This window comes from Martes martes (assembly GCF_963455335.1).
Source record: "Martes martes genome assembly, chromosome: 9".
In the NCBI taxonomy this organism is placed as follows: Eukaryota; Metazoa; Chordata; class Mammalia; order Carnivora; family Mustelidae; genus Martes; species Martes martes.
The window spans coordinates 65,799,889-65,827,123 of record NC_137896.1 but is presented as its reverse complement, the minus strand read 5'-3'; the positions used below and the strand labels follow the sequence as shown (position 1 = coordinate 65,827,123).

General features: G+C 49.2%; 1 protein-coding gene across 2 annotated transcripts; it reads right to left on the bottom strand.

Annotated features, from left to right (window-relative positions):
• Positions 1-27,035, bottom strand: CNGA3 (cyclic nucleotide gated channel subunit alpha 3; the record flags this gene model as incomplete). Of its 2 annotated transcripts, XM_080813731.1 has the most annotated exons (7): positions 26,923-27,035; positions 19,408-19,521; positions 16,771-16,950; positions 13,538-13,588; positions 5,987-6,094; positions 4,174-4,280; positions 1-1,412 (listed from the first exon to the last, which is right to left on the bottom strand). In XM_080813731.1, exons 1-7 carry the CDS (start codon positions 27,006-27,008, stop codon positions 1-3), a joined length of 2,058 nt encoding a protein of 685 aa, XP_080669857.1. In that variant the 5' UTR covers positions 27,009-27,035. The 2 variants fall into 2 exon arrangements, with proteins under 2 accessions (XP_080669857.1, XP_080669858.1); XM_080813732.1 differs by lacking the exon at positions 13,538-13,588.
• Between the last annotated feature and the right edge of the window lie 200 nt (positions 27,036-27,235).

Below are 27,235 nucleotides of genomic sequence, written 5' to 3'. Positions count from 1 at the left end.
TCATTGTTGTTTGGTCTCTGTTTTCTCAGCTTCCCCAGGAGTAGCCCCATCAGCCAGAGGTTCACTCGTGCCAATCTTTACCTGGCTTTCCAGGTGACTGAGACGTTGCTTCACTTTCATCTGGGTGGCGTTGTACTCGGCCAGGAGCCGTGCAAACCTGGTCTGCAGGGTGTCTAGGGAGGACTCCAGGTGCTCCACCTTCTCCTCAATATCCTTGGGGTCCGCCCCGGCCCTGGCCACGTCCTCATCAATCAGGTTGTCCTTCATCAGGATCTGCCGTCCCTTCTCCTCCAGGGCCTTCTTGGCCTCTGGGTATTCAGTGAGAGCCTCCATCAGATCATCCTTGGAAAGGCAGAACAGGTCCGAGTAGCCGATGCTCCTAATATTGGCTGTCCTGCGGTTCCCTGACTTGCTCCCCTTGATGTTCAAGATGCTGATCTCCCCAAAGTAACTCCCATCACTGAGGACCACGAACTGGGTGATCCCGTCATCAGCCACCACAGCCAGCTTGCCCTCCTTGATGATGTACATCTCCCTCCCGATGTCCCCCTTCTTGCAGATGTAATCCCCTGGGCTGAACACTGCAGGCCGCAGCTTGAGCACAAGTTCTACCAGCAGCCCTGCCTCACAGTCTTGGAAGATGCGGACCTTCTTCAGAGTGTCCAGGTGCACGTTGATGGCGATCTCGGCCTTCAGTTTGTCTGGGAGACTCTTGAGCACCTCCTTCTCATCCACTGTCTTCTTGTTGGCCCACAGGTAGTCAAACCACCGGATCACCCGAGTCTCCAAGTCCTTGGTCACCTTGCGGAATTGCATGTACTGCTTGATAGAGTCAATCTTGGCCTGGAACTCAGCCCGTGAAGCATTCATGTTCGAGATCATGGAGCCCACGTTGCCAACAATGGTGGCGAAAATCAGGACGCCCACTAGGAAGTCTATGACCACGAACAGATACTCCTCATCTTTCACAGGGGGTGGGGTCTCCCCAATGGTGGTCAGGGTCAAGGTGGACCAATAGAGACTATAAATGTACTTCCTGGAGAGGCGTCCATACTCTGGGTTTGAGACGTTTGGATAGACCCAGGAATCTGTCCCAAAACCAATGAACTTGGAAATGGCAAAGTAGATGCAGGCATTCCAATGGATGATGATGAGGATGTACAAGACCAAGTTCCCGATCCTGAACAAATTGGGGTAGTTGGTTCTCGTCTCTGTGCGGTCGAAGAACTCAAAGAGCCGGGCAAACTTCAGGAGGCGGTTGAACCTCAGTTCTGGGTAGTTTATGCCCAACTTAAAATAAGCCAGGTCTGTGGGGACCAGGGATAGTATGTCCAGTTTGAAGTGCACAGTCTTTGTGTAATGCTTCCACAGTCTCGGGGCATCCTTGACCATCAAGCCTTGTTCAAGGAAGCCTGAAGAAAAAGATGGCATTAAGATGGCTGCCTTTTTTTTTTTTTTTTTGTGACCGTGGCTCACAGAAAAATATTTTACACTGTAACTAAAGAAGACGTACTTATACATACATGACAGAAACAATTTCAAAAGCCACATTTACCTCTTACTATGAAAATGCACTCTGATATTTTTTCATCTATGATGTTCCAACCTGTCTTATTCAGTTAAAAATGTAGATTAATTGGGTAAGTATGAATGCGGACTGCTGTTAGAAGATACCAAGGAATGATTATTAAAATTTTAAAAGATAAATGGACGTATTAAATATATATATATATTTATGTTTGTTTACATAATCTCTACACCCAATGTGGGGCTAAAACCCACGACTCCAAGATCAAGAGCCTCACGCTCTTCTGAGTGAGCCAGTCAGGAGACCCTGGACATATATTTTTAAAATGCATCCTTTAAAGTTAGAGATACATATTAAAGTGGTCACTGTCTGAGATTGGCTTTAAACTACTCCAACCAAGAAAAGGGCATGGGCAGGGAGAGATGAAACATTAGCAAAATGTTGGTAACTGCTGAAGCTGGATGAAGGTACGTGGGGATTCATAATACTACTGTCTGCGACTTTATATTTGTTTGAAAATATTAATGATAAAAATTGTAGAAGCACATGGCCCTTCAAACTGATTTCACCAGCCACCAATGGGGCATGACCTCCCTTTTTAAAAACATTGCCTACGGAAGCAGTAGCTCCCCTTTGGGGCTGCACCTTACTGTCACCCCAAGAGCTCTGAAAACCTATGCAGCATTCAGACTGGTCTGGTCTGGAGCTGAGCTAGGCATGGAAGACTCATGAGGTGTTATTACTGGTAAACTCAGTCAAGTAGGCTGAGACTTTCATTCTTCTTTTTCTTTTCTTTCAAACATGCACAAAAGTAGAGATATGAAGAATGTCTTTTAGATTTTGGTAAGCATCAGACTCATACTGAGGGTTCTGTGAAACCCAGAGTCCGGCCTGTCCCCACCGTTGGTTCCATAGGTCTGGGGTCTACTTCTAACAAGGTCTGGGTGATGCTGCTGCTGATCCAGGGCCACACTTTGAGGGCTAGACAGAGGCCGGACTGCCCCTTTTGTGAAAAGTAAATATCAAGTTTGTGATCACATGGTAGGGACACCCTGCCTCCCAGGCCCCAATTCCCTATTTCATTCCTTGGTTACCTTTGTGTTTATTGAGTGCCTAGATCATTCCACGGCACTCCTACGCCATGGGGCTCCTCCCTACTTCCTTAATAACATCCTCTCTCAATTCTGAAGACTTTTTTCTCTTTTGAGTATAACCCATGGCCACTTGGTTTCTGTGCCTAACTGCCTTCCCCACAAGGCTTCCTACTGAATCTTAGATTGCCAGCGATAGCACCCAAGCACAGAAAGGGGTGGGATCCCTGTCTAAGTGGGGGTAACTTCTCCCACTGAAGCTTGGTTGAAACAGGGATAGCTGGCTCCATGAGTCAGGCCCCCTGTGGAGCTCTCATGTCTCAGTAGGCTTATGTCACCACGAAGTGGCAGAACACCGGGACTGACTAAGTTACTCATGCAACCTTCAAGCTACATACTTGAGGCCTTCTTCTTCTTCTTTTTTTTTCTTAAAGACTTATTTATTTGTTTAAGAGAGGGAGAGCATGCATAAGCAGGGGGAGCGGCAGGCAGAGCAAGGAGCCCAATGCAGAACTCGATCCCAGGACCCTGAGACCACACCATGACCTGACCCGAAATCAAGAGGTGGATGCTTAACTGACTGAGCTGCCCAGTCGCTCCAGAGGTCTTCTAACTTATGATGCTGGGCACTGAGTAGAAGCAGGGGGTGCTGGTCTGGCCCTGCCGGGTAGTGACTGCAGACTTTGGGCCAATCACTCAGCGTCTCTGGGCCTCAGTTTCTGAAGATGGAAATAATCATGCCTGTGCTTCCTGTCTCATGCAGCAGATCTCGTGAGAAACCAAGAGGTGCTTGAAATGCTTTCTACGCCAGGAAGCCACATGGAGGCTTGCTGCTGTGATGTGGTGCTATTCTTTAACAGCGTCAGCTATGGCATGGTTTTCAGCTCAAAAAGCTTGGAAGTGACAAACCAGGCCCCTGCTGGCTGATGGGACGTCTTTGTGCAGATTAAAAAAAGGTGCCCCAAGGATACATAGCTTGGACCCTCAGACATGGGGGGTTAATTTAGCCACCACTCACAACCAGAGGTGATCTGAGGGAAGTCATCATGCACCTGGGCCCTGCTTCTGATAGATGACTCCGTACATCTAAAACCATGTCATAACCTGTCCTGGATCCTCCAGCTGTCCGGGAAAATGAGCTCCAAGATTGAGGGAGCTCTTCCTCCTTTTTCCTGCCATACTGAACTGTCGCTGCCAAAGGGGTCCTTTGACAGATGACAGTTTGGCCTTCTTATTTCACAGGTGATACAAATGAGGCCCAGAGAGACAACTTGATTTGCTCAAGGTCCTACAGGTCGTTGGGACAGCAGGGACCAGAACCCCGGTATCCTGACCTCTGCTAAAAGGCCACTGTAGAGGGAACAAGAGGCAGTACCACGCCCTCACTGTTGGGGCTTCCCAAGACCCGCCTGGGCTCTCATGGACACGGGGAGGTAATGCCTACCACTCTGGATCTCCTGAACCTGCCGCCAGTCCCCACGGTCCCCCTCCTGAGGCACAAGGTGGGTCTGTGGCCTGGTCCCCAGAGAAGTCCCTGGGCCTGGCCCCACTCACCTGTCCGGGCTCGCACCAGCATATCCAAGCCATAGAGGACATCGGACGAGTAGTCCAGGACCAGCCACAGCATCACGTGCTCGGACTGCAGCTCGTCGAAACAGGCCCTAGGCAAGCGAGGGAAGGAGTGCACGTGTCCCGGGCCAGTCCCAAGCAGGCAGCAGCTCTGGACTGAGCACGGCTGTGTTCAGCCTGGTAACAGCCCTGCCGGCAGGGTTTGTGCCCCAGTGTTACCATCCCAGGCTCTGATGAGGAGACCCAGCTCTGAGCAGCTCTGCTGCCCCAAAGAGAGAGCCCTGTGGCCTCTCGACAGTAAGCTCTGGGATCCCAGTTCTTCCAGACCTCACTGGTGGAGTCGCTGATGGGGGCAGAGACGGAGCACCTGCCCCTCTGGGGTCAGATGCCAACAAACCAGAGGAATTTCTCAGAAATTCATAGCTGAACAAGCCAGTAAATATTTTCTGCTTTCTAGGTCCGTATGCTTACTATTTCTCAACAGAGAGTACCCCTCAAATACGCTCTTCACCTCAAAAAAGCAGCAGCTGGTGCCTGTGTCCCCATCCTGCTGCTCAATCAGCAACCCGAGCCCCCTGCTGCCTGAGAATCACAGCTTCTCCAGGAACCCCTGCTCGCACAGGAGCAGCTCACCCACATAGGAGCTGCCCCAAGTTCTCCCCCTTCTCACGCCCACACTTCCCCTCAGAAGAGCAGGAGATCCCCCCACCTTGCTCAGAGAATCCCGAAAGCCCCCACTGACACTCAAACAGTAGCTTGTCTTCTTCCCAGCCCCACAGAAGCAGCTGCTGTCTGTCTTGCCGACTTGCTCAGGATTGCCCCCAGAGTCCCCCTGCCTTGCCCGCACCTCCCCATCCACCCCCCAAAGAGCAGCAGCTCAACCTAATCCTTGTCCTGCATCCTTGTCCTGAACCCTGTCACTTACTCTCAGAGAGCAGCCACTCACCCCTTGTCCTGCCCTGAAGCTTGCTTGGAAAAAGCCCCAAGGTCTCCTGTGTACTTCTGGAAGAGCAGCAGCTTGCCCCTCTGTCCTCCAACTGCTTGCTCAAGAACCTTGCCAAACCCCTGCCCCCTCAGAAGAGTAGCCTCCCCTCAACCTCCAGAGCACCCAAAGCCTCAGCCACTGTGGAAGGGCAGCTGCTCACCCCCGCACGCCTGTCTCATGGGCTTGCACAGGAAGGCTCCAAAGCCCAGCACTTAGGAAGAATGGCTCTTGTCCCTGCATCCTTGCCTTGTGCCTCCCTCGGGCCGCAGAGACTCCCACCAACCTCATCAGAGGCGAGACAAGGGATCCCTACATCTCTCTCCTACAGACTCTCAGAAATGCCCCAAAGGCCCCGCTTGTCCACAGACAGCAGCGGTCTGCCCTGCATCTCCGGCCTGCAACTTGCTCAGGGACGCTCAAAGGTCCTGTTTGGCCTCCGAAGAGCATAATCCCCCAATACCCCCCATCCTGTCGGCTGCTCAGGAATGCCCAATCCCCACCCACTTCCCCTCAGGAGAGTAGCTGCTCAACCCTGCATCTTTCTCCTACAGCTGGATTAAGACTATTCCAAGGTGACAGGACCCTTGCTGTCCATAGCCAGCACAGGTCCTCACCAGTGGTTCAGAGAACTCTTGAAGATGGTCCTCTTTTAGAAGTGGGGACACGCAGCTGGATGGTGGCTGCGTGGGGCCTGGAAACTCAGCCCCCTGACTGGGACCCAGAGCTCTGTCTTGAGGCCTGACTGCCCTCACCCTTCCTGGCCCCTCCACCCTCCTCCCCTTCTCATGTGCAGACCCTGCCCGCTGCCCCTACCTGCACACCAGCAGACACCAGTTGTAGAAGACAGGCAGGGCAATGATAGTCAACCAGTTGTAGTACATGTTGCTGGAGGGATCCACCACTATGCTGTCCTTCTTGTTTCTGGAAACACCGACACACAAACAATGCAGTGTGTTGAAAGATCGCAGCACTGGACAGTCTGAGAAATCTTGTTTAGCTTACAGACAATAGGGCAACTGTAGGCTAAACTCAAGGGACACGTCCTGTCAGTATCAGGGGGTCACATGGGGTGTCCCTGCATGGGGGGGGACAGGCTGGGAGAGGGCAGACTCTGGAAGTCCTTCCCTCCTAGCTCAGCTCCTCAGGAAGCCACAGCTGACAATAAAATCATGGTGATGACACTCCCATGTGCCCATGGTATCACCCATGTCCTTCAGGATGCTGGAAGCAATTACAGCATGGTAATGCTGGAACAATTTGGGGGAGCTCTGTGGAAATGCTGATTCCCAGGGCCCACCCAGAACCCTTCCAGGGTCAGGGCTGGAGATGTGCATTTAGACACTGCCCAGAGGTTCTGAAATAGCTCCTCTCAGGATAGCATTTGGGAGCTAACTGCATTTGTGCAGGTGATCTAAAGACTCATGTCCAAGGGCTTGGATCCTGCCTCTCCATCAAAATCAACTCGCCTGGGAATCCTCTAGGTTATATGGACCAACACTGAAGGAAGCAATAATTTAGGGAGCTTTCTGTTTTTATTTTCAGGATTTTCTAAGGATTAGAGTTTATAGGTGGCACTGGAGATTCTCCTTTTCCTTTGGGTCCATGAGCCTTGTCCCCCACCCCGTATGCCCTACAAGCTGGCCCCAGCCTGCAGGGCTGCTCCCATGCCCCAGAGGAGACCTCGGGATGCCTTTCTTTCTTTGCCTTGCCTCACCCGGTGCAAGATCAACAGCTCACTGACAGGGCTTTGGAATGTTCCTGATGCACATCACTGCTGGGTTTGGAGTGACGTTTGAGAATATAGTATTTCCTAGTGCCCAGGACTAGGAAATACTAGTACAGATAGACGAACTGTACAGATAGACGAATACTAGTACAGATAGACGAACTGTACAGATAGACGAACAGAATGTAGGGTGGGAGTACACAGGGGCAGGCTCACAGGGACAGTCCCTGATTGCTCACCCAAGGCTGCAGACAGTCCTCTCCACCTATAATCCCCCTCTGGGCGCTCAGAGCTGGGGTAGGACTCTCCCTGCAGAGTGGGCCCCTCACACCATCTCAGGAAGCCCAAGCCCCACCTGGGACCAACTCTGCTCCCGCAGCCCTAAGCAGTCCCTCTCCAGGGCCAACACCAGGGCTTGGCGACATGGATCTCAGACTCCCAGGACCCGGGTGGGAGGTGGGAGGGGGCTCAGGCCTGACCTCTGCACCCCCTCGTTGGAGGCAGCTCTTCTCAGTACTTACTCCTCTTGTTTTGTGGAGTTTTTCTCTTTCTCTTCCTTTTTCTCCTTCTCCTCCTTTTTCGCCTTGTCACTGGATGATACAGGGGGACATTGAGCAATGTTCATAGGCCAAGGACACTACTACCACAGTGGAGAGGGTGGGCAACAGTCACAAGGAGGAGAGGGTGTGGTGTAGGAAACGGGTACTTCTGGCTCATGGGGATGAAACGAGTTTACTGATTTTATCGCTATTACTATTCCTGAGGTTGGAGGTAAACCAACCCATTAAAGCATACACTGTACACGTTAAAGTATGCATAGAGTTCTGGGCTAATGGTCTACAGTTTCTGACCGACTTTCATGAGTCCCTAGGAAGTCACAAAGAGCTTGAGACCAGAGACATTTTGAGGTAACAGGAAAGGAGCCCACATCCACACATGGCGGGCGGAAAAGTCCCCCGGAGTTTCGAAGTCACATGTAAGGTTCTTCGTCCTGAAGGGAGGGGTATGGCTTGTTGGCTGTTCTCAAAACCCACCTGTGTATCAAATGAAAGCCTGGTCCTTGATGAGGAAGCCAGGGAGGAAAAGGGAAGCAAAATACGCACAGGCAATGGCAAATCTTAGAGTCACCTGAGGCAAAGGCCACTGTGTTCAGACACCTATCCAGATGGTGGCAGATGGTGAGGCACCTGTCCACATCTGCACGGAGGTCCTGTGAGGGCAGGTGTCTCCCGAACACATGGCTTTACTCTGCTTCCTCTCCTTTATGGCATATCTTTATGCCTTAGCGCTGTTAAAAAGGTTGTCTGTTCATAGTCACACCAGGTCTGGAAGGCAGGCATTACTGCCCAGGGAACCATTGAAGAAACCAAGCGGAAAGGTAAAAGACCCTGCCCGACTCTGGGGAACCCACCAGAATCACCCACAGACCCCTCTGATCCCCCTAATCCACATCCTGGAGGAAGGCCCAGGGTTGAGAAATAAGCACTCACTGAAAAAGCCCAATACACTTTACACAGCAAGACCTAAGGGAATAATCAAAGATGCGTGCAAACATGTGTAGGGGAAAATAACCCGCCACCATTCCTAACAGTGAGCAGCATAAGCAATCTAACCCTACGACAGGAGGAGATTCGTCCACAGTGGAACTCTACGAGGCCCCTCAAAATGATGTTGTGGAAGAGTATTTGGTGACACGGAAAAACCTTTCTAATATTTCACCAAGTTAAAAGCAGACTGTGAAAGCAGCACAGAATAATAGCTGTGTGAGTTTTCTACTGCTGCCAGAACAAACTGTCACCGGTTATGGCTTAAAACACCCACACTTCAGATCTGTAGGTCGGAAGTCTGGTCTGGGTCTCCCTGTCCTGAAATTGAGGGGTTGGCAGGGCTGTGATCCTTTCTGAGGGTTCCAGGAGAGAATCTGTTTCCTGCTTATTTGGATTGTTGGCAGAATTTAATTCCTTGCTGAAATTAGATCCTCTTTTTCTTGCTGGCTGTAAGCCAAGGGCATCCTCAGCGTTTAGAGGCTGTTGCAACCTTGGTTCCTGGCATCCTTCTTCTGTGTTCAAAGCCAGCAACAGCAGGTGGAGCCCTTCTCGAGATGCCGGTCTCTCTGGTTCTCTGCAGCTGGAAAGCTTCTCCACTTTTAAGGATGCTTGGGATTAGACCGGGCCCACCTTGATAATCCAGCATAAGCTCAGGCTCCTGAAATTTAATCACATCTGCAAAGTCCCTGTTGCTGTGTGAGGTAACGTAGTCACAGGAGGTGAGGATTAAGGCCTGGACTTTTGGGGGAGCCATTATGCCCCCTACCACAATCTGTCCCTCAGCCCCCAAAGATTTATATCCACCCCATGGGCTAAATGCATTCACCCTCATTCCAAGACCCCCCCAAGTTTCACCCCATGATAGTATCAACTCAGAGTCCAAAACTCTCCTCAGCTGTAAAGTGCCAAATCTTATCATCTAAACCAGAGTCTCACGACTGGGTGTAAGCCCCTCTCCTTGTGAACCTGTGAGACTAAAACAAACCATCTGCTCCAAAGATACCGTGGGAGGGCAGGTATAGGATATCAGTTCTAGATACTCCAGTTCAAAAAGGGAGAAGACCAAAGGACAAGAGAGTTACTGGTCCCAAGTGATAAAATCCAGTGGGGAAACCGCCATTCTGTTTCAAGGCCCGAGAATAATCCTCTGTGGTTTTCAAGCCTCTACCCTCTGGGCTCAAGGCTCTGCCCTCCGAGCAATCCTTTCTTCCTCCTTAAAGGGAGCACCTGTCTATTTGTAGCTGAATATTCTAATCAACCTGTTTCCTGCATCTAGAATTTAGGGGTCCCACAGTCTGCCTCCATTTCTGCCTCTTCTGGTCTAAGCTGGCAGTGTTTTCTGCTGGTAGGAAATCTTCCAGGACATTTCAGGTCATGTTTATCAGAGGGATTCACTGGGCTAGACAAGTGGCTCATCCACAGATCTGTCTGAGAAATCCCTTCTCTATTTTTGGCTTCTGTGGGCGTGCAGGCAGAGGGGAGCTGTGAGTCACACCCTTAATCTCTTCAGGGAATCCTTTGTTCACTACTCAGTACTTTTGATCTTTCTGAGGTAATAGCAAAAGGTTGCTCAGCCACACCCTCAACTTTTTCTCAAAGCATGATTTCCTGACAGTTTTTAAAATTTGGTATCTTTTGCATTTGAATAGGCTGCGAATTTCCAAAATCATGAAGTCCTGTTTCCTTCTTGTTTACAATTCTTCCCTCAATGTATCTCTTTCCTCTTGGGTTTTACCATAAGCAGCAAGAAGTCACCAGGCTGGACCTTCAACACCTTTGGTTGGAAATACCCTCAGCTAAACATTCAAGCTCATTGCCTACAATTTCTGCTTTCCACCCTTCCGGTGGCTGTGGGACATACTTGCACTACGCTTCCTGCCACCATAAAGCAAGAGTCCCCTTTCTCCAGTTTCCAAAAGCCTGCTCATTTTTTTGCGAGTCCTCACCAGCAGTGTCCTTAAAGCCCTGGGTCCCTACTAATAGTCCATTTATAACCATCCAAGCAACAAGGTGCTTGGGCAATTTAGGTTTTCTCTGCAATGCTTCTCATTTTCTTCCAAGCCCTCACGGGTAGTCTTTAATATCCATATTTCTACCACCAACCTATTCGAAGCAATCTAGACTTTTTTTTTAAGTTATGCTCCTCAGGATTCTTCTGGAGCCTGCTCCAAAGCCGCTCCCACATTGTTCGGTATTTGCTTCAGCGGTAGCCCCTGGTAATCAAAAGCTGCCTTACTAGTTTTCTATTGCTGCCATAACAAATTACCACGAACGTAGAGGCTTAAAACAACCCACATGTGTTATCTCATAATTCTGTAGATCAGAAGTCTGGTATAAGTCTGAGTGGACAAAATTCAAGGGGCGGGCAAGTTGCGCTTCTTTTTGGAGGCCCTGGGGCAGAATCTGTTTCCTGCTCACCTGTTGTTGGCAGTGTTCCGTTCCTTAAAGCTGTAGGACCAAAGTCCCCGTGTTCTTGCTGCTGGAAATGGAGGGCTGGCCAGCTTTGTGAGGCTGCTGTATGCCTTGCCTTGTGTCCCCCTCTCTCCTTCTTCAAAGCTAGCAGTTACTGTCTCACACTGAAAATCCTCTTCCTGCCCCTTCCATCTAATCTTGAGGACCCACTCTTTCCCCCTTTCTGCTTTTGAGGACTCCTGTGATTACACTGGGCCCACTTGATAATCCAGGATAATCTCCAAGGTCTTCAAATTTAATCACACTTGCAAAGTCCACTTTGCCATATAAAGGAATCTCTCCACAGGTTCCAGAGATTAGGATGTAGCCATCTTTAGGGAGGTGTTGGTGAAATTGTTCTGCCTACCTCACTAGTCAGTATTTACTGGGCACTTCCTATGTACTAGGCACTGTCCTAAGCACTGCACATGGATTCACATATTTAGTCTTCACACAATCCTGTAAGTAAGACATTAATACAAACCCTAATTTACAAGTCAGGAAACTGATGCACAGAGAGGTCAGGTAACTTGCCCAAGGTCACAAAGCTCTTTGTGGCTGAATTGGGATACAAATGAGCTTAACTGGCATATATATATACATTGATAATATTATATTAGAGCATGATATATATCGATCACAATCTATATCTATATATGTAATTATGTATAATTCTAATAAAAATTATATATTCTGTATAATAATTATAGCATATATCAGTATATACATTACATATTTTATATAATATATTCTTTATTTCTATCTATCTATCTCTCTATCTCTCTATTCAGTAAATATAGAAAACTTGGAGGGATATTTCCCAACATGTTAAGAGGGGTCATCTCTGATAATGGGATTCCACTACTAAAATGAAGTATATTTTTGGAGGGTGTATGATCATGGGTGCTTTTCTGTGTTTTCCAAGTTTTTGAAAGTGAGTACATGAATACATTGAATAAAAATTAAAAAATTGTTAAACTCGTAAGAGTAAGGACTGCCACTGACGTCTTAATGCCAAGAAACCAGCAGAGGGCGCTGCCCACAAGCTTATCAGGTAGCTCAGCTCTGTCGGAGTTTACCACCAGGCAAGAATGAGAATATGTGGCTGGAGGTTATAGGACTTGGTCTTTCCCCAGCTTATCAACCTGCTGTGGGCCTATGGAAGACCCAGCGCCATCCAACCACATCCCTGAATCCACCCAGCACTGCCCTGAAAGACCTGTACAGAGCCGCAAAACAACACTAGTTTGGGCTGGGAGCTGTTTGCTCCAGGAGAGAGAAAAATGATTCAGGACCCATGGGGCTAAGTGAAAATGCTAGAAACGTGGTGGAAGAATGGGAAGGATGTCCATAGGAATTATTTCTGTAACTCTGTGCCCAGATGGTCACATTTTGGGACAGTCCCCAATTTTGTCCCTCGGTCCTCAGCCTGCTGTGTGGATCCAGGATTCGAACCCAACTCCAAAGATTTATAAGAGCCAGATTCAGCCAACACCATCTCCCTCCATCCTCGCCTACATCCCAGCCCCAGAACAGAAAAGGCTAGAGAACCGTAGGACCTCTCTGTCCATGGTTACCAGCGCCCTGGGCCTTTCTCGGACTGCGGGACCCAACACTGGGGTTTCAAGGGTGTTTAATATCAAGTTTGGCTTTAGATCAAGCACATATCAAATAGCTGCTGTTTTACAGATTAAATAATTTCATTTATCTTGTATTTGATTCTCTGGATTGGATATCTACATTTATGCAAACAAAATGCATTTAGGTTTCATGGAGGGAAATGGGAAAAACTTCTATCCAAGGAACAAAGGGAAATAAGAAAAAAGCCTTGACACATTTCTCTTTCAAATGGAAGTCAGGAAATTCAGATTTCTTGCTGATATTGATGGTTTCCCCCTCTAAACGCCAAATGAGACTTCCTCCAGTGCCTATCCCCATGGTACTCCATGCTGGAGAATGGTGCACACACACACACACACACACACACACACACGTGATAACACGCATGTATGGTCACACACACGCACACACCCTCCCTGGACTCCTGAGGGGCACTTGCCAGAATCACACCTCGAACTGATCTGCCAGATCAGCATCTGGTAAGAAAAAGTAATTACAGCAGGTCAGCATTTCAAGAGGCTATCCTCTGGAAATATTTACATTTCCTCTTCCCACCGTCCTGATCACACCCTCCAAATTGGCCCGGATTAGCCTTAGGACAAGAGCATTTCACTGGGGCACCCTGGAACTTGAGGTTGGAGAGTGGAAAACGCATTCTCATCATGAAGGAGGATATCCACAGCTCTGTAAAGGAACTCAGAGACTGTACCCTCAAATCCGTAGCGAGAGAGGATGTCAAGGCTTAAAACATTTATGCAATTCAACCCCTCTGCATTATAGATGGGAAAAGTGAGGGAAGGACAGAACATGACTTGCTCCAAGAAGTCATACGGACCAGGTCCCTTCCCCATTTGTCCACAGGAATCCAGACTAGACAGGGTTCTAGTCTAGTGGTGTTCTGGGAGGGTGGGAAGTGGACGGGTTTAAGCAGGGTGGCGGAGCTGGGGCACCTACTGGGAGGAAGGCAGCCGGTGGGACCAGGGAAGGCGAGGGGCTCTGCTGGGGAGCAGAGGTACTCACTCCTCTGAGTTGTTGCAGGTGTTGGTGTTGTTTCTGGCCAGGGGCCAGCCACTGCAGGGAAGTAAAGAGAATGCAGCATGGGAATCTGAGCTCGGAGCCGACGGCTGGGGGCCGTCCGCCCCAGGTGGTTATTCCAGTACCTGCATCCCCAGTCCCCTGGTTCTTTCCACACAGCTTGAAGCACCCGGAACAAAAATTGTTGGTGACTGATTGGCTCTAGTAAAGCCTTGCGGGAAGAAAGGATGAACTTTTGGCTGAAATGAGTCTTCTGAATAAGTGAGAGTTGCTTTGTGAGTCCCACCCAAACCTGGCCTCACGGTCCCCTCAGTTTCATTCAGTTCAACCCCATGCCGGGCAGTGTACCAGGAGCCACCCGGGGCCCAGACATGAATCTGATGGGCACCTGCCCTCCGGGGTGCACTCAGGTGAGGCGGGCTGAGGGCCTCCAGAATGCACAGGCAGCATCAACCTGCTCCGCTCGTCTGCGCGGGCGGGGCTCTCAGAAGGCGCCCTCCCCGCACCTTGAAAACGCAATCACAGCAGCTGCTTCCGACTTGCAGAGCAAAAAATAGACCGTGGGCGGAACTGTCCCAGTTTTGAGTCTATCCTGCCCTGGGCCCTTGTCCCCACATTAATCTTCACACTTCCGGGCCTGCCAGCCCTGATCTACATGAGAACTGGGTAGAGAGTAGAGGCTGGTTTTGCACTCAGCTGCACGTTTATTTAAGGCTGAGTTGCACAGTCCTTCCTGGTGTTCTCTAGGAAAAGGCATTATCTCCTAACGCACAATTGCTCACACACACGTTTGTGACACGTTTGTGACATAGTTTAAGAAAGCCAGCGTGGCCTCACAGCCGCCTGTCTGTCGTCCCTGTAGACCATTCACAGAGGACAGCCGGGACCAAAGTCGTGGCCGGTGATACTCCTGCCTGGCTCTCAGGGAGCCTCTTCTCTTCTGTGATGCTGAACATAGAGCCAAATGCCTTTCTGGTACTTTTGCTCACCCCTGCTCAATTCTTCCTCCCTCTCACCATTCAGGATGTGGCTCTAACTGCTTGTTTGGGGAGAGGTTCTGATAATCGGAAAGTCTCCCAAAGAATTTTGCAACCCATGTGAAATTGGAAAAGAAAGTGTAGCTCCCTGCAGTGCAGTGGCCTGTGTTCACCACATCTCTGTGTCTGGGGGTCTCTTAAGGCCAAACCAACAGAATAACCAAGACCAGTCTTTGCATACTTTCTGCTTTGCCAATGGGATTTGTCTGGAAAATCCAAAGTCTTCCTACCCCTAGGAAGCCTCCCTGATTGATCAGCCATCATTCTGCACCATCACATGCACCTACCTACTCTGAACCCCTGGATGAGTGACCAGACATCTGAGGTACAGTTGGGACTTGGCCCTGAGAGGGCTCTAGCCCAACCCTTTGCTCATCTGGTAACATTGGGAAAGGGACAAAGAGGCCAATGTTCATCTTCATTAGGCTAAGCTTGTAGAGAAGACAATTTGATGAAGTTAGCAAAGGAAGTCTTTGCTTGCCCACCAGGAACTGAACCAGTCTGCCTAGCTCGGTAGCAAACCTCTCCCCTCCTCCTCCTCTGCCTTCTTTTCTTCCTTATCTGCCATCCCTCCTTTCTTTCTGGTTCAGCAGCCAACAGCACGTAGGCCTTACCGTCATGGAGCTCCCCCTCGGTCTAGGATGCCTGGCCCTGGGAACCTGGGATGGCCTGGCACACCTCCCCACCAGCACCCAGGCCCTCCACCATCCCTTCCCAAGCCCAGAAAGCCGAGGGTTTGTGGTCCAAACCCAGGTGAAAACATGAGCCCGAGAATGCCAGGCCTTTGTATCTCAGCCAGCAATTTTCATGCCCTTCCTGGCAGGGAGACTAAAGGTGGCTGTCCTAGAGTGGTTGCTAGCAAGAAATTTCCTTGAACTCTCACATTTCCTCTTAAATGTGCTTGTATATTTTGCAATCTAGTGCATAATCTATAGTAAACCTATGACACAAACATACAAATATGGAAGAAAAATGGAAGCACCAGAAAGATCCATCCTGCTTCCTCTGAGGCTACATGACCTTCCCTCCCCAGGGGCCCTGGGATGCCTGTTTGAGTTGCTCACACCTGAGCCCTTCTTCAGCTCATTTGACACAAAAACACGCAGGATTTGCTCTAGTAATTATACAGGGACCATCTGTTCTGCAACACCCGTGCTTGTTTTCACCTTTGCACCTTATAAATCTTGGCATTACCTAGAGAATTCAGCCAAAAGATCTTCCTAAGGCCCCTTTTTCAGAAAGCAGATTCTGAGCAAGAGGCTTCCTGTCTGAGAGGCTCCAAGGTGGTCAGCCTCCTTCTCCATATCTTACCTCTCCTCTCCTCCTTTCCAACTGCCCGGAGCATCCTAAAGAGATCTTCTGCTGCTCAGTGTCCCTGGATTCAACCTGTGGTGGCCCACTGGTCTCCCTGCTGACCACAGGCTGGGGAGACTTCCCAAGAACAAGAGAGGAGGGGAGGCAGCAGCTGTGTGTGGGGGAGTGTGGGGGTAGGGGGTGAAGTCAGCACCTGCAGATTTCTCTCAAATATCTGTACCAGCCACAGCCCCCAGTCAGGCGGTGGGCCATGCACAAAGTTGCTCAGAGCCTTTGCTCTGCAGACCCTTCTCCTACCAAAAAGCAAACACTCTCCCCATGCCCCACCCTACCCCCACCTACACTCCCCACCCCCTGGCTCTTATCCTGATCTGAGATACGGATGCCTCTTCTTGAACATTCTGACCAACCTGCAAGACTTTCCTCCCAGAAGACTCTGTGTAAACCCAAGCATAGAATTGTGGGTACCATTTAGGTACTCCCAAGATTTATGGATTAAAGTCCTTGGTTTTTAGTAAGGTGGGTCACAGTGCAATCTAGGATGAGGGTCCTTTGATGGAGAGAGGTGGGGGGGGCAGCATCCCCAGATGCGTTTGAGAGCACCGACTCCAGGGCGTGCTGGAGTGCAGGGTCAAATGACACTGGGGACTCTGGTGAAAGGGTTTCCTCTCCTGCAGTCCTTCTTGGACTCAGGGCTGTGACTGTTAGAGCATGCAGGATTCCCCCACCCCAGACACCATCTTCAAGGTCCAGGTCACGAGGCTGGTGCCCCAGGCCACCCACACAGTGGATCTAGTGGCAGGAGCGAATCAGTGCTTTCTGCTCTCCCCTGTGTGGTGCTGGTGGCTCATCCCTTTGGTTCCTTACCTTCTCCCTCTGTCTGGTGGCTCCTGGCTCCCTGTATTTGACTGGGCATTGCTTTCTTGGCTGGACACCTCCTTTAGCTCAGCTCCGCGGAAACGCTCCAGGAATGAGTCCGTTCTCTGGGCCTCATGGTGTACGTGCCTGGTGGCCCATGCTCGCAGTGAAATGATCAGGCGAGACATCCTGGAAGGACATGGACAGGCAGCGAGTGCAGAGAGGAAGGAGACAGAAAGCCCTCTTTTCCTGGGCGGGGGTGGAAACAGGGATGACTGGCAGGACATGGGTCCTGGGGGCCCTGGGCTCAGGTGTGCATCTCCAATCTGCTGGGGACGTACTCCCTTCTCCTCCATCACCTGCAGTCTGGGACAGAGCTAAAGGGGCACTGTCTTCATTATAACTTTGTCCTTTTAACACTTGGGCTCTGCCAAAGGCATGATCCTTCAAATGGGGCATCAGAAGCCTTTCTGCTTATCATTCCTTTTGTAGAGCTCTTTGTTATGACTGGTAAGCATAGAAATAGAAAAGAATCCAATCTGCAAATGGTGATAAAATTCAGAACAAGGTTTAAGGGAAAAAATGCCCACCTACAACTTAGATTCTTTTTTTTTTAATATTTTATTTATTTGACAGACAGAAATCACAACTAGGCAGAGAGGCAGGCAGAGAGAGAGGAGGAAGCAGGCTCCCTGCAGAGCAGAGAGCCCGATGCGGGGCTCGATCCCAGGTCACTGGGATCATGACCTGAGCCAAAGGCAGAGGCTCCAACCCACTGAGCCACCCAGGTGCCCCTACAATTTAGATTCTTTTCCTAACCCTTGTCTTATTTGTTATACAGACTCTTGTTCCCTCCCCAGGCTTGTGCATAAGTTTCTTTGCAAGTTGCCTTGACCCGTCTCCTAGAGCCAGACCCTGCCGGACCACAAGCACCCGAGCCCAGTCAGCCCATGTCCCCAGAGCCCATCTTAGCTTCAGCTTTCCATGAGAAGATCTCCCTCAGCCCTGTCTGTTGCCTCCCCTGTCCCTTCCAAAGGGGAATGAGAAGAGAGCCTGATCTCTGTTTCTTGGTATCTGGTTGCCCTGACTTGGCACCAATGGGTGCACACCCCTGTTCTCAAACAAATGAGTTCTGAGCAACCTAGAACGAGGTCATGAGCTGTTGCATGCCCTCACCCTAATCACACACTTGGGAACTTTGCCTAGGAGAATGAGTTAAAGCAAGAAGACATTCCGCGCCCAGAGATGTTGACAGCCGCTGCTGCAGACAGACGTGGAAGTGCCTGCCCAGCCCAGCCCAGCCTTTCTGCTCTGGATACTCCTCCCGCCACCATCCTCCCTCTGCTGAGGGGCTGGATCCAAGGTCATGCTCCCCACTCCAGCTTCAGCCGACAGGTCCAGGAATGGACAAGACACCCACAGAGAGTCACTCAAGCCTCTGAACTAAAAACCACTCCAAGTCGGGGTTGGGTGTTTGAACTAAGGATTGTATAGCAAAAGCCATTTTCAGCCTGTGCCTGCTGATGTGTGAACAGAGAAAGCCAGAAACAGAGGAGACATGCAGGGGGAAAAAAAAAAAAACACAAAGATCATGACACTCCAGGAGAAAATGAAAGGGAAAGGATAGGTGCCACACCCCCACCCCCAGCTCCCCTCTCATGAGCCCCCATTGGCTCCCTTTCCATGAGGTGGTTGGTCTGAGCTTACACCAGCCTCCTGCCTCGGCCCTCCCCCAGGCCTTTCAATATCGACTGGTGTGAAGGTGTCCTTGCAGTCAGTGAGGCTTCAGACAGCATTTTATTAGTAAGACGGAAACACCAGAAATCATGGAAATGCCCAGCCACAAGGGGCTAGTGAAAGAAACGTTCCTCTACAATTAAATATATGAAGAATAACTAGAGGAATTAATTTTTGCAATAATCTTAAGCAAAAACTGTAGAACACATGACTATATAAAACTACAGTATTGGTTAAAAAAAATTGGTGGAAAGAAATAATCCCCATGTTTGTTGAGCACCTGTTGTGAGTCAGCACTTGGCTCTGATGCGGGCCTCACGTTGTTTGATGCATGAGATCAATTGTCCAGATGAGATCTGGAAAGGTAAGATGACTTCTTCAAGGTGGCACAGCTCTCGAAGCCCGGGTGCAGATGTCATCGGCTCAGAGCCGGGACCATCTTTCTAATCCTTTTGCAAGGACGTGAGCCACGAAGTCTAGACTGGCACCCAAGAGGGCCTGCCAGAGGCTATCTCGGACAGTGCCCCCTAGGGCCATCTGCACGCCACCGAGGTCCACCAGGGCTCTCCTGCGGCTGGCTGGTCTCGTTTCTCAATTCTTCTCAGAACCCCTCCTGGTTGGCTTTTTTCTAAATTCTTCCAGACTTGAGCAAGTACCTCAATATCACTTTATATGAAAGCAATTTTAGATAATAGCAGTTTTTCTTACATTTTTCTCAGCTCAGAACGCTTGACCTGAGAGGATATTCCTCTCTGACTGCTCTTCTGTCCCTTTTTCTTCTCCAAATCTTCAGCTCCACCTCCACCACTGCCCCCCACCGCCCGCTCCCACTTCTTCCTGAGACTCATCTATATTCTTCCTGCCTCGGTCTCCCTCTTCCCAAGGTGAGTGCTGAGCCTGGTTGGTTACCTGGCGGGCCCCTGGCTGGTGTAGGAGCTTCGCCTAGACTCTGCCAGTCCTCTGGTCTCCATGGCGATCTCCTGCTGCAGTTCTGACGAAGTCTCCTCGCTCGGCAAGTGGACCCTAGGAAATCAAATATGCAGCAGGCTAAATTGATTTCAAGCTCATCCCCTCCTGGACACACTCAGGGATGAGCTGGCCAGATGTCCTGCTTAATGAGGAAAGCCACTGGCCCCGGTCTTCACTCTGTCAGTCCATGCTCCAGCAGGATCCAGCAGATCCCAGCTTTTAGGATAGATGTGGCCTTTCCTTTACAGCAAGCCTGACCCCAGAAGGCAGCTTGTCCAGCCACAGCCCGTGGACTTAAGGGGACAGGACGTCAGCACATGGTCCTCATCCGAGCGCCGGGTGGGTGGGTCTCAGGGCCAGGGCCCGCCATCAGGAGCCACAGCAGCTGTCTCTACACAGTGATTCCAGAGCAAGAATTCTGGTTCAAACACAACTCTGTGTACTGAAATCCTATCTGCTAAGGCCAGACTGTGTGTACGTCACAATATTCCCTGGGCACGTACTTAGTGCTCAGCCGGCAGCCTTCCCAGGAGCACTTTCGGCATTTGGTTAAGAGGGGTGTCCTGGAATATTGAATGGAAATGGCATGGGCCTCCATGCACATTTGTAACAGTGATTTTGCATGAAAATACATTTCCACTGTGCCCTTTTGTCAAACCCTAACCTCTGTCCCCTGCAGTGGGGGACTGGGCAATTGACCTCACCTGACCAATTTGGGGTGAAAAGCGTGAGCACAAATAGGACACATGCCCACAGCAGAGCCCCGGTGTTTGTTGAACTGCCCAGAATAAGACCAATGTGTTTGGGCATATTTTCCTTTCGTTCCCTGTCTTTTAAAATCTCCTAGGGCTGAAAATTTGATCAGCTTGATTAAAAGCCATCCAGGCATTGGCCCCTAGGGATTTACACTTCATTCTATGAGTCTTGAAGAGCCCAGGCAGAACAAATTAATTCCATCACGTGACCTATCCCAACCTAATCAGCCTTCTTAACAAGGCGGCAACACAGCTGACGAAGTAAGCAATAATTAATGTCAGGAAAAGGCTCTCTCTTTCTCCTCGGTGAGAAATTAGAAGGCAGAGTTCTGAATCCCAGCCTCCAATCTGCTGACTCCTCTTTCTACAATACCCCCGCCATCTCCTGCTGCAGGGTGCTCCCTCTGTCCCGTGGCCCAGCCTGGCCATCTTTGTAGCGGGTTTTCCCTCCCTCAGCTTCCTCAGACCAAGGCTACCTTTTTTTGTGTGTGTGTGCTGGAACCACACAGAGGCAGACTACTTCATCTTCTCCATGACTACCTTCATGGAGATGGGACATGAAGGGACAGCTCTCACACCTGTGCCACATCTGTTTTTGCAGGCTGGAACCCCCCAGCTCACCCAGCCATGACTCATCAGGTTCAAGGCTCTTCCCAGTCATGGTCATGCTCCTGTGAGCAGGTTCCTGCATTCCTGCCTGGCTGGGCATGGAGACAGAGCCCATTCTGCTGTTACTGAGGCCAGAGGTCATTGCAGGTTTGTGAGTTTGTGTGCTTTTGGTGTCCCCACAGGCAACTACCATCAGCCAAAACCCAAAGTCCCATAACATGGGCTGCTGCTAAGCCAGAAGGTCCTATCTTGTGCATGTACAATTGATTTGTTGGAAGTAAGTTCTGGACAGTTCCGTTAATCTGAGCCACTCGATGTTTTGGGACCCTTGGGCTCCATGTAGCCTTTCTTCCCAACTCATCTCGTTCACATGCCATACACAAACCATAGGCCACTTATTGACTGTTTACTGTATGCCAGACACATAGATCTTATCATTTAATCCACATAACCACCCAGTAAGAGAGAAAACTGAGGTTCCGAGAGGTTAGGTTAAATAACTTCCCCAAGATCATACGGTCAAGCAGCAAAGCCAAGGTTTGAATGTCATTCCATCCTATGTCAAAGCCTGCTTTCATCCACTCTTATGAAGCTACTCTCTGTATTTTCACATATGACACCGATTAAAGCAGGACTGAGCCCTGTGGCATACCACTAGAGACATGGATCTGGTCCACCAGGTCATACAATGCGGGCATGGCTCTTTATTTTCAAAACCGTCTAATTGAATTCTCCCTCTCTATCCCTAAAAGACCACTCATATTTTTTTGTCCTTAGACACATGGGAAACCCTGCCAGAGGTCTTGTCATAGTTAGGAAGCTCTGATCCCCTTGCCCTTCTAATAATCTGCATACTACAAAGGTGGAATGCACATTCCAAGGCACCCGGGGCAGTCCCTGGAGGAGGGAGAGTGGGACGAGTGAGTGAGTCCATATCTCTAGTCCCTCCCTAGCAGCTGCCACATGGTGGGGTTAGGTGTGCAGCAACTGACAGCTTGGGCTGCAGCTCCGTCCCTGTATGTGTGCCTGGAAGATCCGGAGGCAATCCCAAGGGTGAAGGTGTTCTGTCCCCACCAGCAGCTCCTCAGGGAGCTCTGGGCACCAAGGAGTCGGCCCAGCATTTCTGCCCAGCCTGCTTTCTGTTAATTACATGAGGGCACATCCTGAGAACAGATTTATTTGCATTAGTGGCAAAGGAATCAATGACATCAGAGCTGATGAGGATGTGAGGGGGGCAAAACCCACCCCAGATTCCAAACCAGGCCTGTTCTTGGCAGCAGTGAGGGCTCCCATGTGGGGGCTGGATCTAGGACATTTGCTTGAAGGGTGGTGGCAGAGTGGGGAGCTGGGAGGCCTATTAGCTAGGTGTTCTGTGGGCTGCTCACTTACCCTCCTTGGTGTTTCGTAGTCTTCAAAAAGGAACTAAGTGAAAAATTGGTGATTTTGTATCGATTTAAGTATTGTTCAAACAGCCAAGTCCAGAAAAGGCACATTTCACCATGAAAAGTAGGGAAAGCCTTCTAGGAAGTAAGTTCAAGGGACCCAAAGGGGTCTTTTCTTCTTGACATGTCTCCCCACTTGTTTTTTGATGCTTGAAATTCTCTGATGTCTTCTAGCTCCCGAGTCTCCACCCTCGTTCAATGCATGGGGGTATTTAAATAGTCAACCCACTTAGTTATTCCTCAGAGAAACTGATTTTACCAAGCAGATGGAAGAGGAGATGGGAAGAGAGAAGAGCCAGATGTCTGAGGTGACACTTTGAGTCCCTGAGGACACACAGGTACTGAGAAAAAGGCAACCAATGGATGAATGGGGATCCAGAACCTCCCAGAGATATACAGAAGCAGGAGAAACCGGGGGCCAGGCCCCATCCTGCCAGAGCTGGTGGAAGGGTCTGGGGCAAGGTACTTGATGGGGCCTTGTCCCAGGACAATCCAGAAGCTACCCTCCCATTTGCGGATGCCGACTGTAGGCAGCAATGACGGCGATGATGACTTCGCAGGAAGGATCTCTGGGAAGCTGGCGATTAGCGAGAATAAGAGCAGCCAGAACAACACAATGATGGGACTGTTTTGAAAGAGAAGGTGATTTTCAACTTGTGATGTTCATCTTCTAGGTTTTCTTACGAAGAGGAACTTCCTATCTGTGAGGTAAATGTTTCCCTTGTCACTGGGAGAAGATGGGGATGCTCATCAGAGCTGCAACATGTTATCAGTTTTTGTACTTAGCGGAGCAACTGGTGAAGATGATACTTTGTATTTCTTTTCCTCCTCTCCAGCCCTGAGGAACTGGAATGACCCACATGCACTGCCATTGGCCACTTGTGACCAGGGAACTGAAGTGAGTGCATTTTTGTCTTCGGTCCTGGGGAAGCAGCCTGAAAATGGTGTTCTTTGGTGATAATTGCTTTGGGCTCTGCTCAGAGAGCAGCACAAAAAAGGCTTCTCTTCGGTAGGACACAAACCCCTGTGCCCCAAAGCTCGCCTAAAATAGCTACACCAGGAGATTGATCTGAGATTTGAGGTATCCTTGGTCCTCACGGTAATTCTCTGTTGCAGATTCTGAAGTCTTTCCCTACTGCATTATCTTTTCAAATATGCCAGACTTCTCTTAAATAATCAAGTCAACTAAACAGATCTAAATAGAAAAGGAAAATTCAAGACATTTTTATTTCTGGTATTTTCAGTGTTTTGACTTTGTTGTTCAAATGAAATGTTTTCATCCTTCCTTATGGTTTGTCACTAGGAAAGTGATCCCAATAATTTAAAAAAGGAGAAACAGAAACCTGGCTCTCTAGTTTGGTGAAAGATTTGGGGACATGGATGTTTCAGGGAATGGGGACATAATAGCTCCTCTCTCCTGGGGGCATTGGGCAAAGGGTCACAGTGACACACAGGTTCCCAGCACAGTTTCTTGATATCATTGAGGACAAAGAATGATTAGTATTTAAGGAAAAACACAATTATATCTCCCAGAAGCTTTCTAAAAGGATTTGAATTTTGTTTTTTATTATTTTTTAAAAGTTTATTTATTTAAGTAATCTCTACACCCAACATGGGGCTCGAACTCATGACCCTTAGGTCAAGAATCACACGTTCTACCAACTGAGCCAGTCAGGTGCTCCTAAAAGTGTTTGAATTTTAAAGCAAGGATCTATGGTTTGTTCAAACACCATTTCCTCCCCTAAAATAGTGATTTGAAACTTTAAAATTTTTAAATGTATGTGCCAGAGTCCCTGTTCAAATGACTCTTATAGGGAAAACTAGTCTGTATTTAGACAGACGCTAGGCTGTGCTGGGAAGCAGAGGAGGGGCCTGGACCCAGCCTCTGGCCCAAGGCTGTTCCACCCTCCAGCCTGAGCACACATGCTCAATCCTTGGTAACGCCAAGGAACCCATTCTAGAAACTTCCATCTGTTAACTCAGTCCTGTCTCCATGAGATAAAGCAAACATCTGCCTCATGAAGGAAGCGTTATTTTTCTCTCTCCTTTTAAAATCTCCATACCGTCTCCATGGGATTCTGTATTAATCTGTCAACAAGCTTTTACCACAGGAGTGGTTGGGCAAGGCCCCAAGTGAGGCTCAGTGAGACCAGACTAGTGGTCAGCCTGAGGAAGCATGACTTGGTCACAGGCAGGAAATGGCCAGATCCAGATGTCAGGACAGCTGGAGCTATCTGAGGTCAGAGGAGAAGAAGGCTTCCAGCTTGAAATACCAGGGAAGGCCCACAGGAGGGGGACTCATTTCCAAGACTGACAGCACTGACTGAAGACTTTCTACACAGGAGGGACTGTGCTGAGAGCACTGACCTGTTCTAACCTCACTACAGCCCTGCGAGGTCAGTACTAGTCCACTATGCAGGTGAGGAAAGTGCAGTCCGGAGAAGCTGCACCACTTTTCAGAACTGGTCAGTTGCAGAGCCAGTATTCAAACTCAGCCAGCCTGACCCTGAGCCTGTTAAGTCATCACACTGGTCACAGAACGGGGGACAGGAGGAAGAATGAAGGACTTTTCCCCCACCCATGAAGAGGGTAAACAGCATTTTTGAAGGACATCAATTCAGAGCCCCTGACTGTGTGGCTGACCCAGCCTCTGAGTGTGCACAAACCCAGCATGAGCTCCCAGAGACCCGTTGCTGGGGTCCATGTGGCTTAAATTGAGCTAGCAATTTATTTTGCGAAGGGTCATCTTCCAGGAGACCCAGTGAGCTCTCTTGAACAGCCCATGCCTCCAGCTGGGCTTGTAGGCCACTGGTTGTGGCAGAGCCAGGACAAATCAGGCAGAGGTGGACCATGGCAGGGTCTGGTCAAGCAGGTATTCTGGGCAGGAGCCCCAGCCCGTTAAGTGGGCCTGCTTATTCTTGAGTATCTAACCATAAAAAGCCAGAGGAAGACCCTGTTGTTCTCAGCCCCAGGGTGTCTAGAAGGTCCATGAGATGATCTGATGATGTCCCCCACAAGACAAAAGGGAGCAATGGGGGAGAGGTCCATTCTACTTCAAATTCTTCTCGACCCTAATAGCTTCTGTCCTCTTCCCATTGGGCCCAAGGTCCCAGGAGCCCAGTGCTGCCCAAGGAGCTTCACTTTACTGCTGTGCCCCATGCTTGGACCTGTTCTCCCCTCCACCCCAGTCATCTTTGAACACCCAGCCCCAAGAGGTTAATTAGCGCAGATGTGAAAAAGAAGCTATTCATGCATACCAAAGTTTTAATAGCAGATATCTGTCCTTAGAGTGTTCTTTTTTTTCTTTTAAATTAGGGGCAATGACTTAACCTAAAGGAGTAAGTCGCCAGTGGTGAGACGTTGGTATTGACAGTAGGCCAGTTAGGAAGGAGAAATTTGAGTAGAATAAGAACTTCTGATGGCCCTGAGTCATATCAAAAATTCCTGGGGCTCCAACACTATGTTAAAATGGTTGGAGGCAATTAATAGCTGTTGGGATGCTCTGAGACATTCCTCCCTTTGCCAGAATCCCCAAAGGTGGGGTTCTGGGACTACATGAATTCGTAGTGACAGGGACTCAATCTCTTTGGAAATTATTGTCCATCACTCATGAGCAGAGTTACTAAGGAGTAGGACCAAGAATCTACACAGAAAAAACCAAATGTGCATCTGAAAGAAGTGATATACATTAGTAACAGAGGAGAAATGGTGGATGAAGGCCCAGCACCAGGGATGTGAACACTGATGGACTGTCATTGCAGTTTATGGTCATTGAATAATATGCAGTTCTCATGGGAGGGAGAAGTTTTCATGGGAGGGAGAAGTTTTCATGGGAGGGAGAAGTTTTCAGTGTTATATATAGGACAACAATAATAAAAATTTTGGAAATAAAGTTTCTCATAGTTCAACTCAATCAACTCATTGAGAATTTAAGAAACATAAAAATGTAAGTCCATTTGCACCAAATAGGTACACTCCCACTTCCTCACCCTTGTGCCGGAGCTTGGAAAAGATGCTGCTCCATTTTGCAGGTGAAGAAACTGAGGCATGGAGAAATTAAGTGGGTTTTCCCCAGTCTACTAGTAAGCTATAAACAGGGCTAGAAGAAGAACTCAAGGCCCAGATTTCCTTATGGCTGCCTGTGTGGGATGTCATTGATGGGGCTAGTGGCTTTACTGGTAAGGCACAGCCCACTCCCTGCAGACCATGAGCACAGCATGAATACTGCCCTTCCACTGAATGCGAGGGACAGGACATCTGATTCGTACTCATCCCTAGTGCCCAGGACAATGACTGGTGCACAGAGTCCAATAAATGTCTGAAGTATACATGGCAATGTATGCCAGTTTGGAGAAGTTTTTACAATAAAAGTTAATTTGCTCCATTTGAATCTTCAGTTTGTTACCTTTTAGAAGTTACGTAATCTTTTCAGCCTCATTTTCTACCTCTCTAAAATGAGAATAAAAACTACTTCAGTGGGTTGTGAGGCTTAGGTGAGATGAAGTAAGTGAAGTCAGAAGGAGCACTGTGAACAGCCCGCAACCTTCAAACTGCTGTTTGCCACAGGCTAAGGCATTCTTTACCCCACAGTCTAGATCAGCTGTGGGAACAACTCATTTTGTGGGCATGCAATGTAAAGCCCATCTTACCTGCTGAGGCCATTTTCAACATGGTCGAGATCTCTGTCTGTGGTCCTTACCGCAGGGTGGGAGAATTGGGTGTTAATCTTGGCCATCTTCTTGCTTAGTCACGTTCAGCCCCAAGGTGGTTACTGAAACATGAATACAAAGCAGATCTCATCAGGGCAGGGAATGAGCTGCAAACCCAGCTCATTGTAGGTAAGGGCTATTTCCCAGGAAATGCTCTGGCACACATATCCTCTTCCATTTCTCCCATAGTTCCAGCTACACTGTGTTTTAGTTGGGTATCCTTTGCACTCTTCTTCACAGCCTGAAGCAAAAG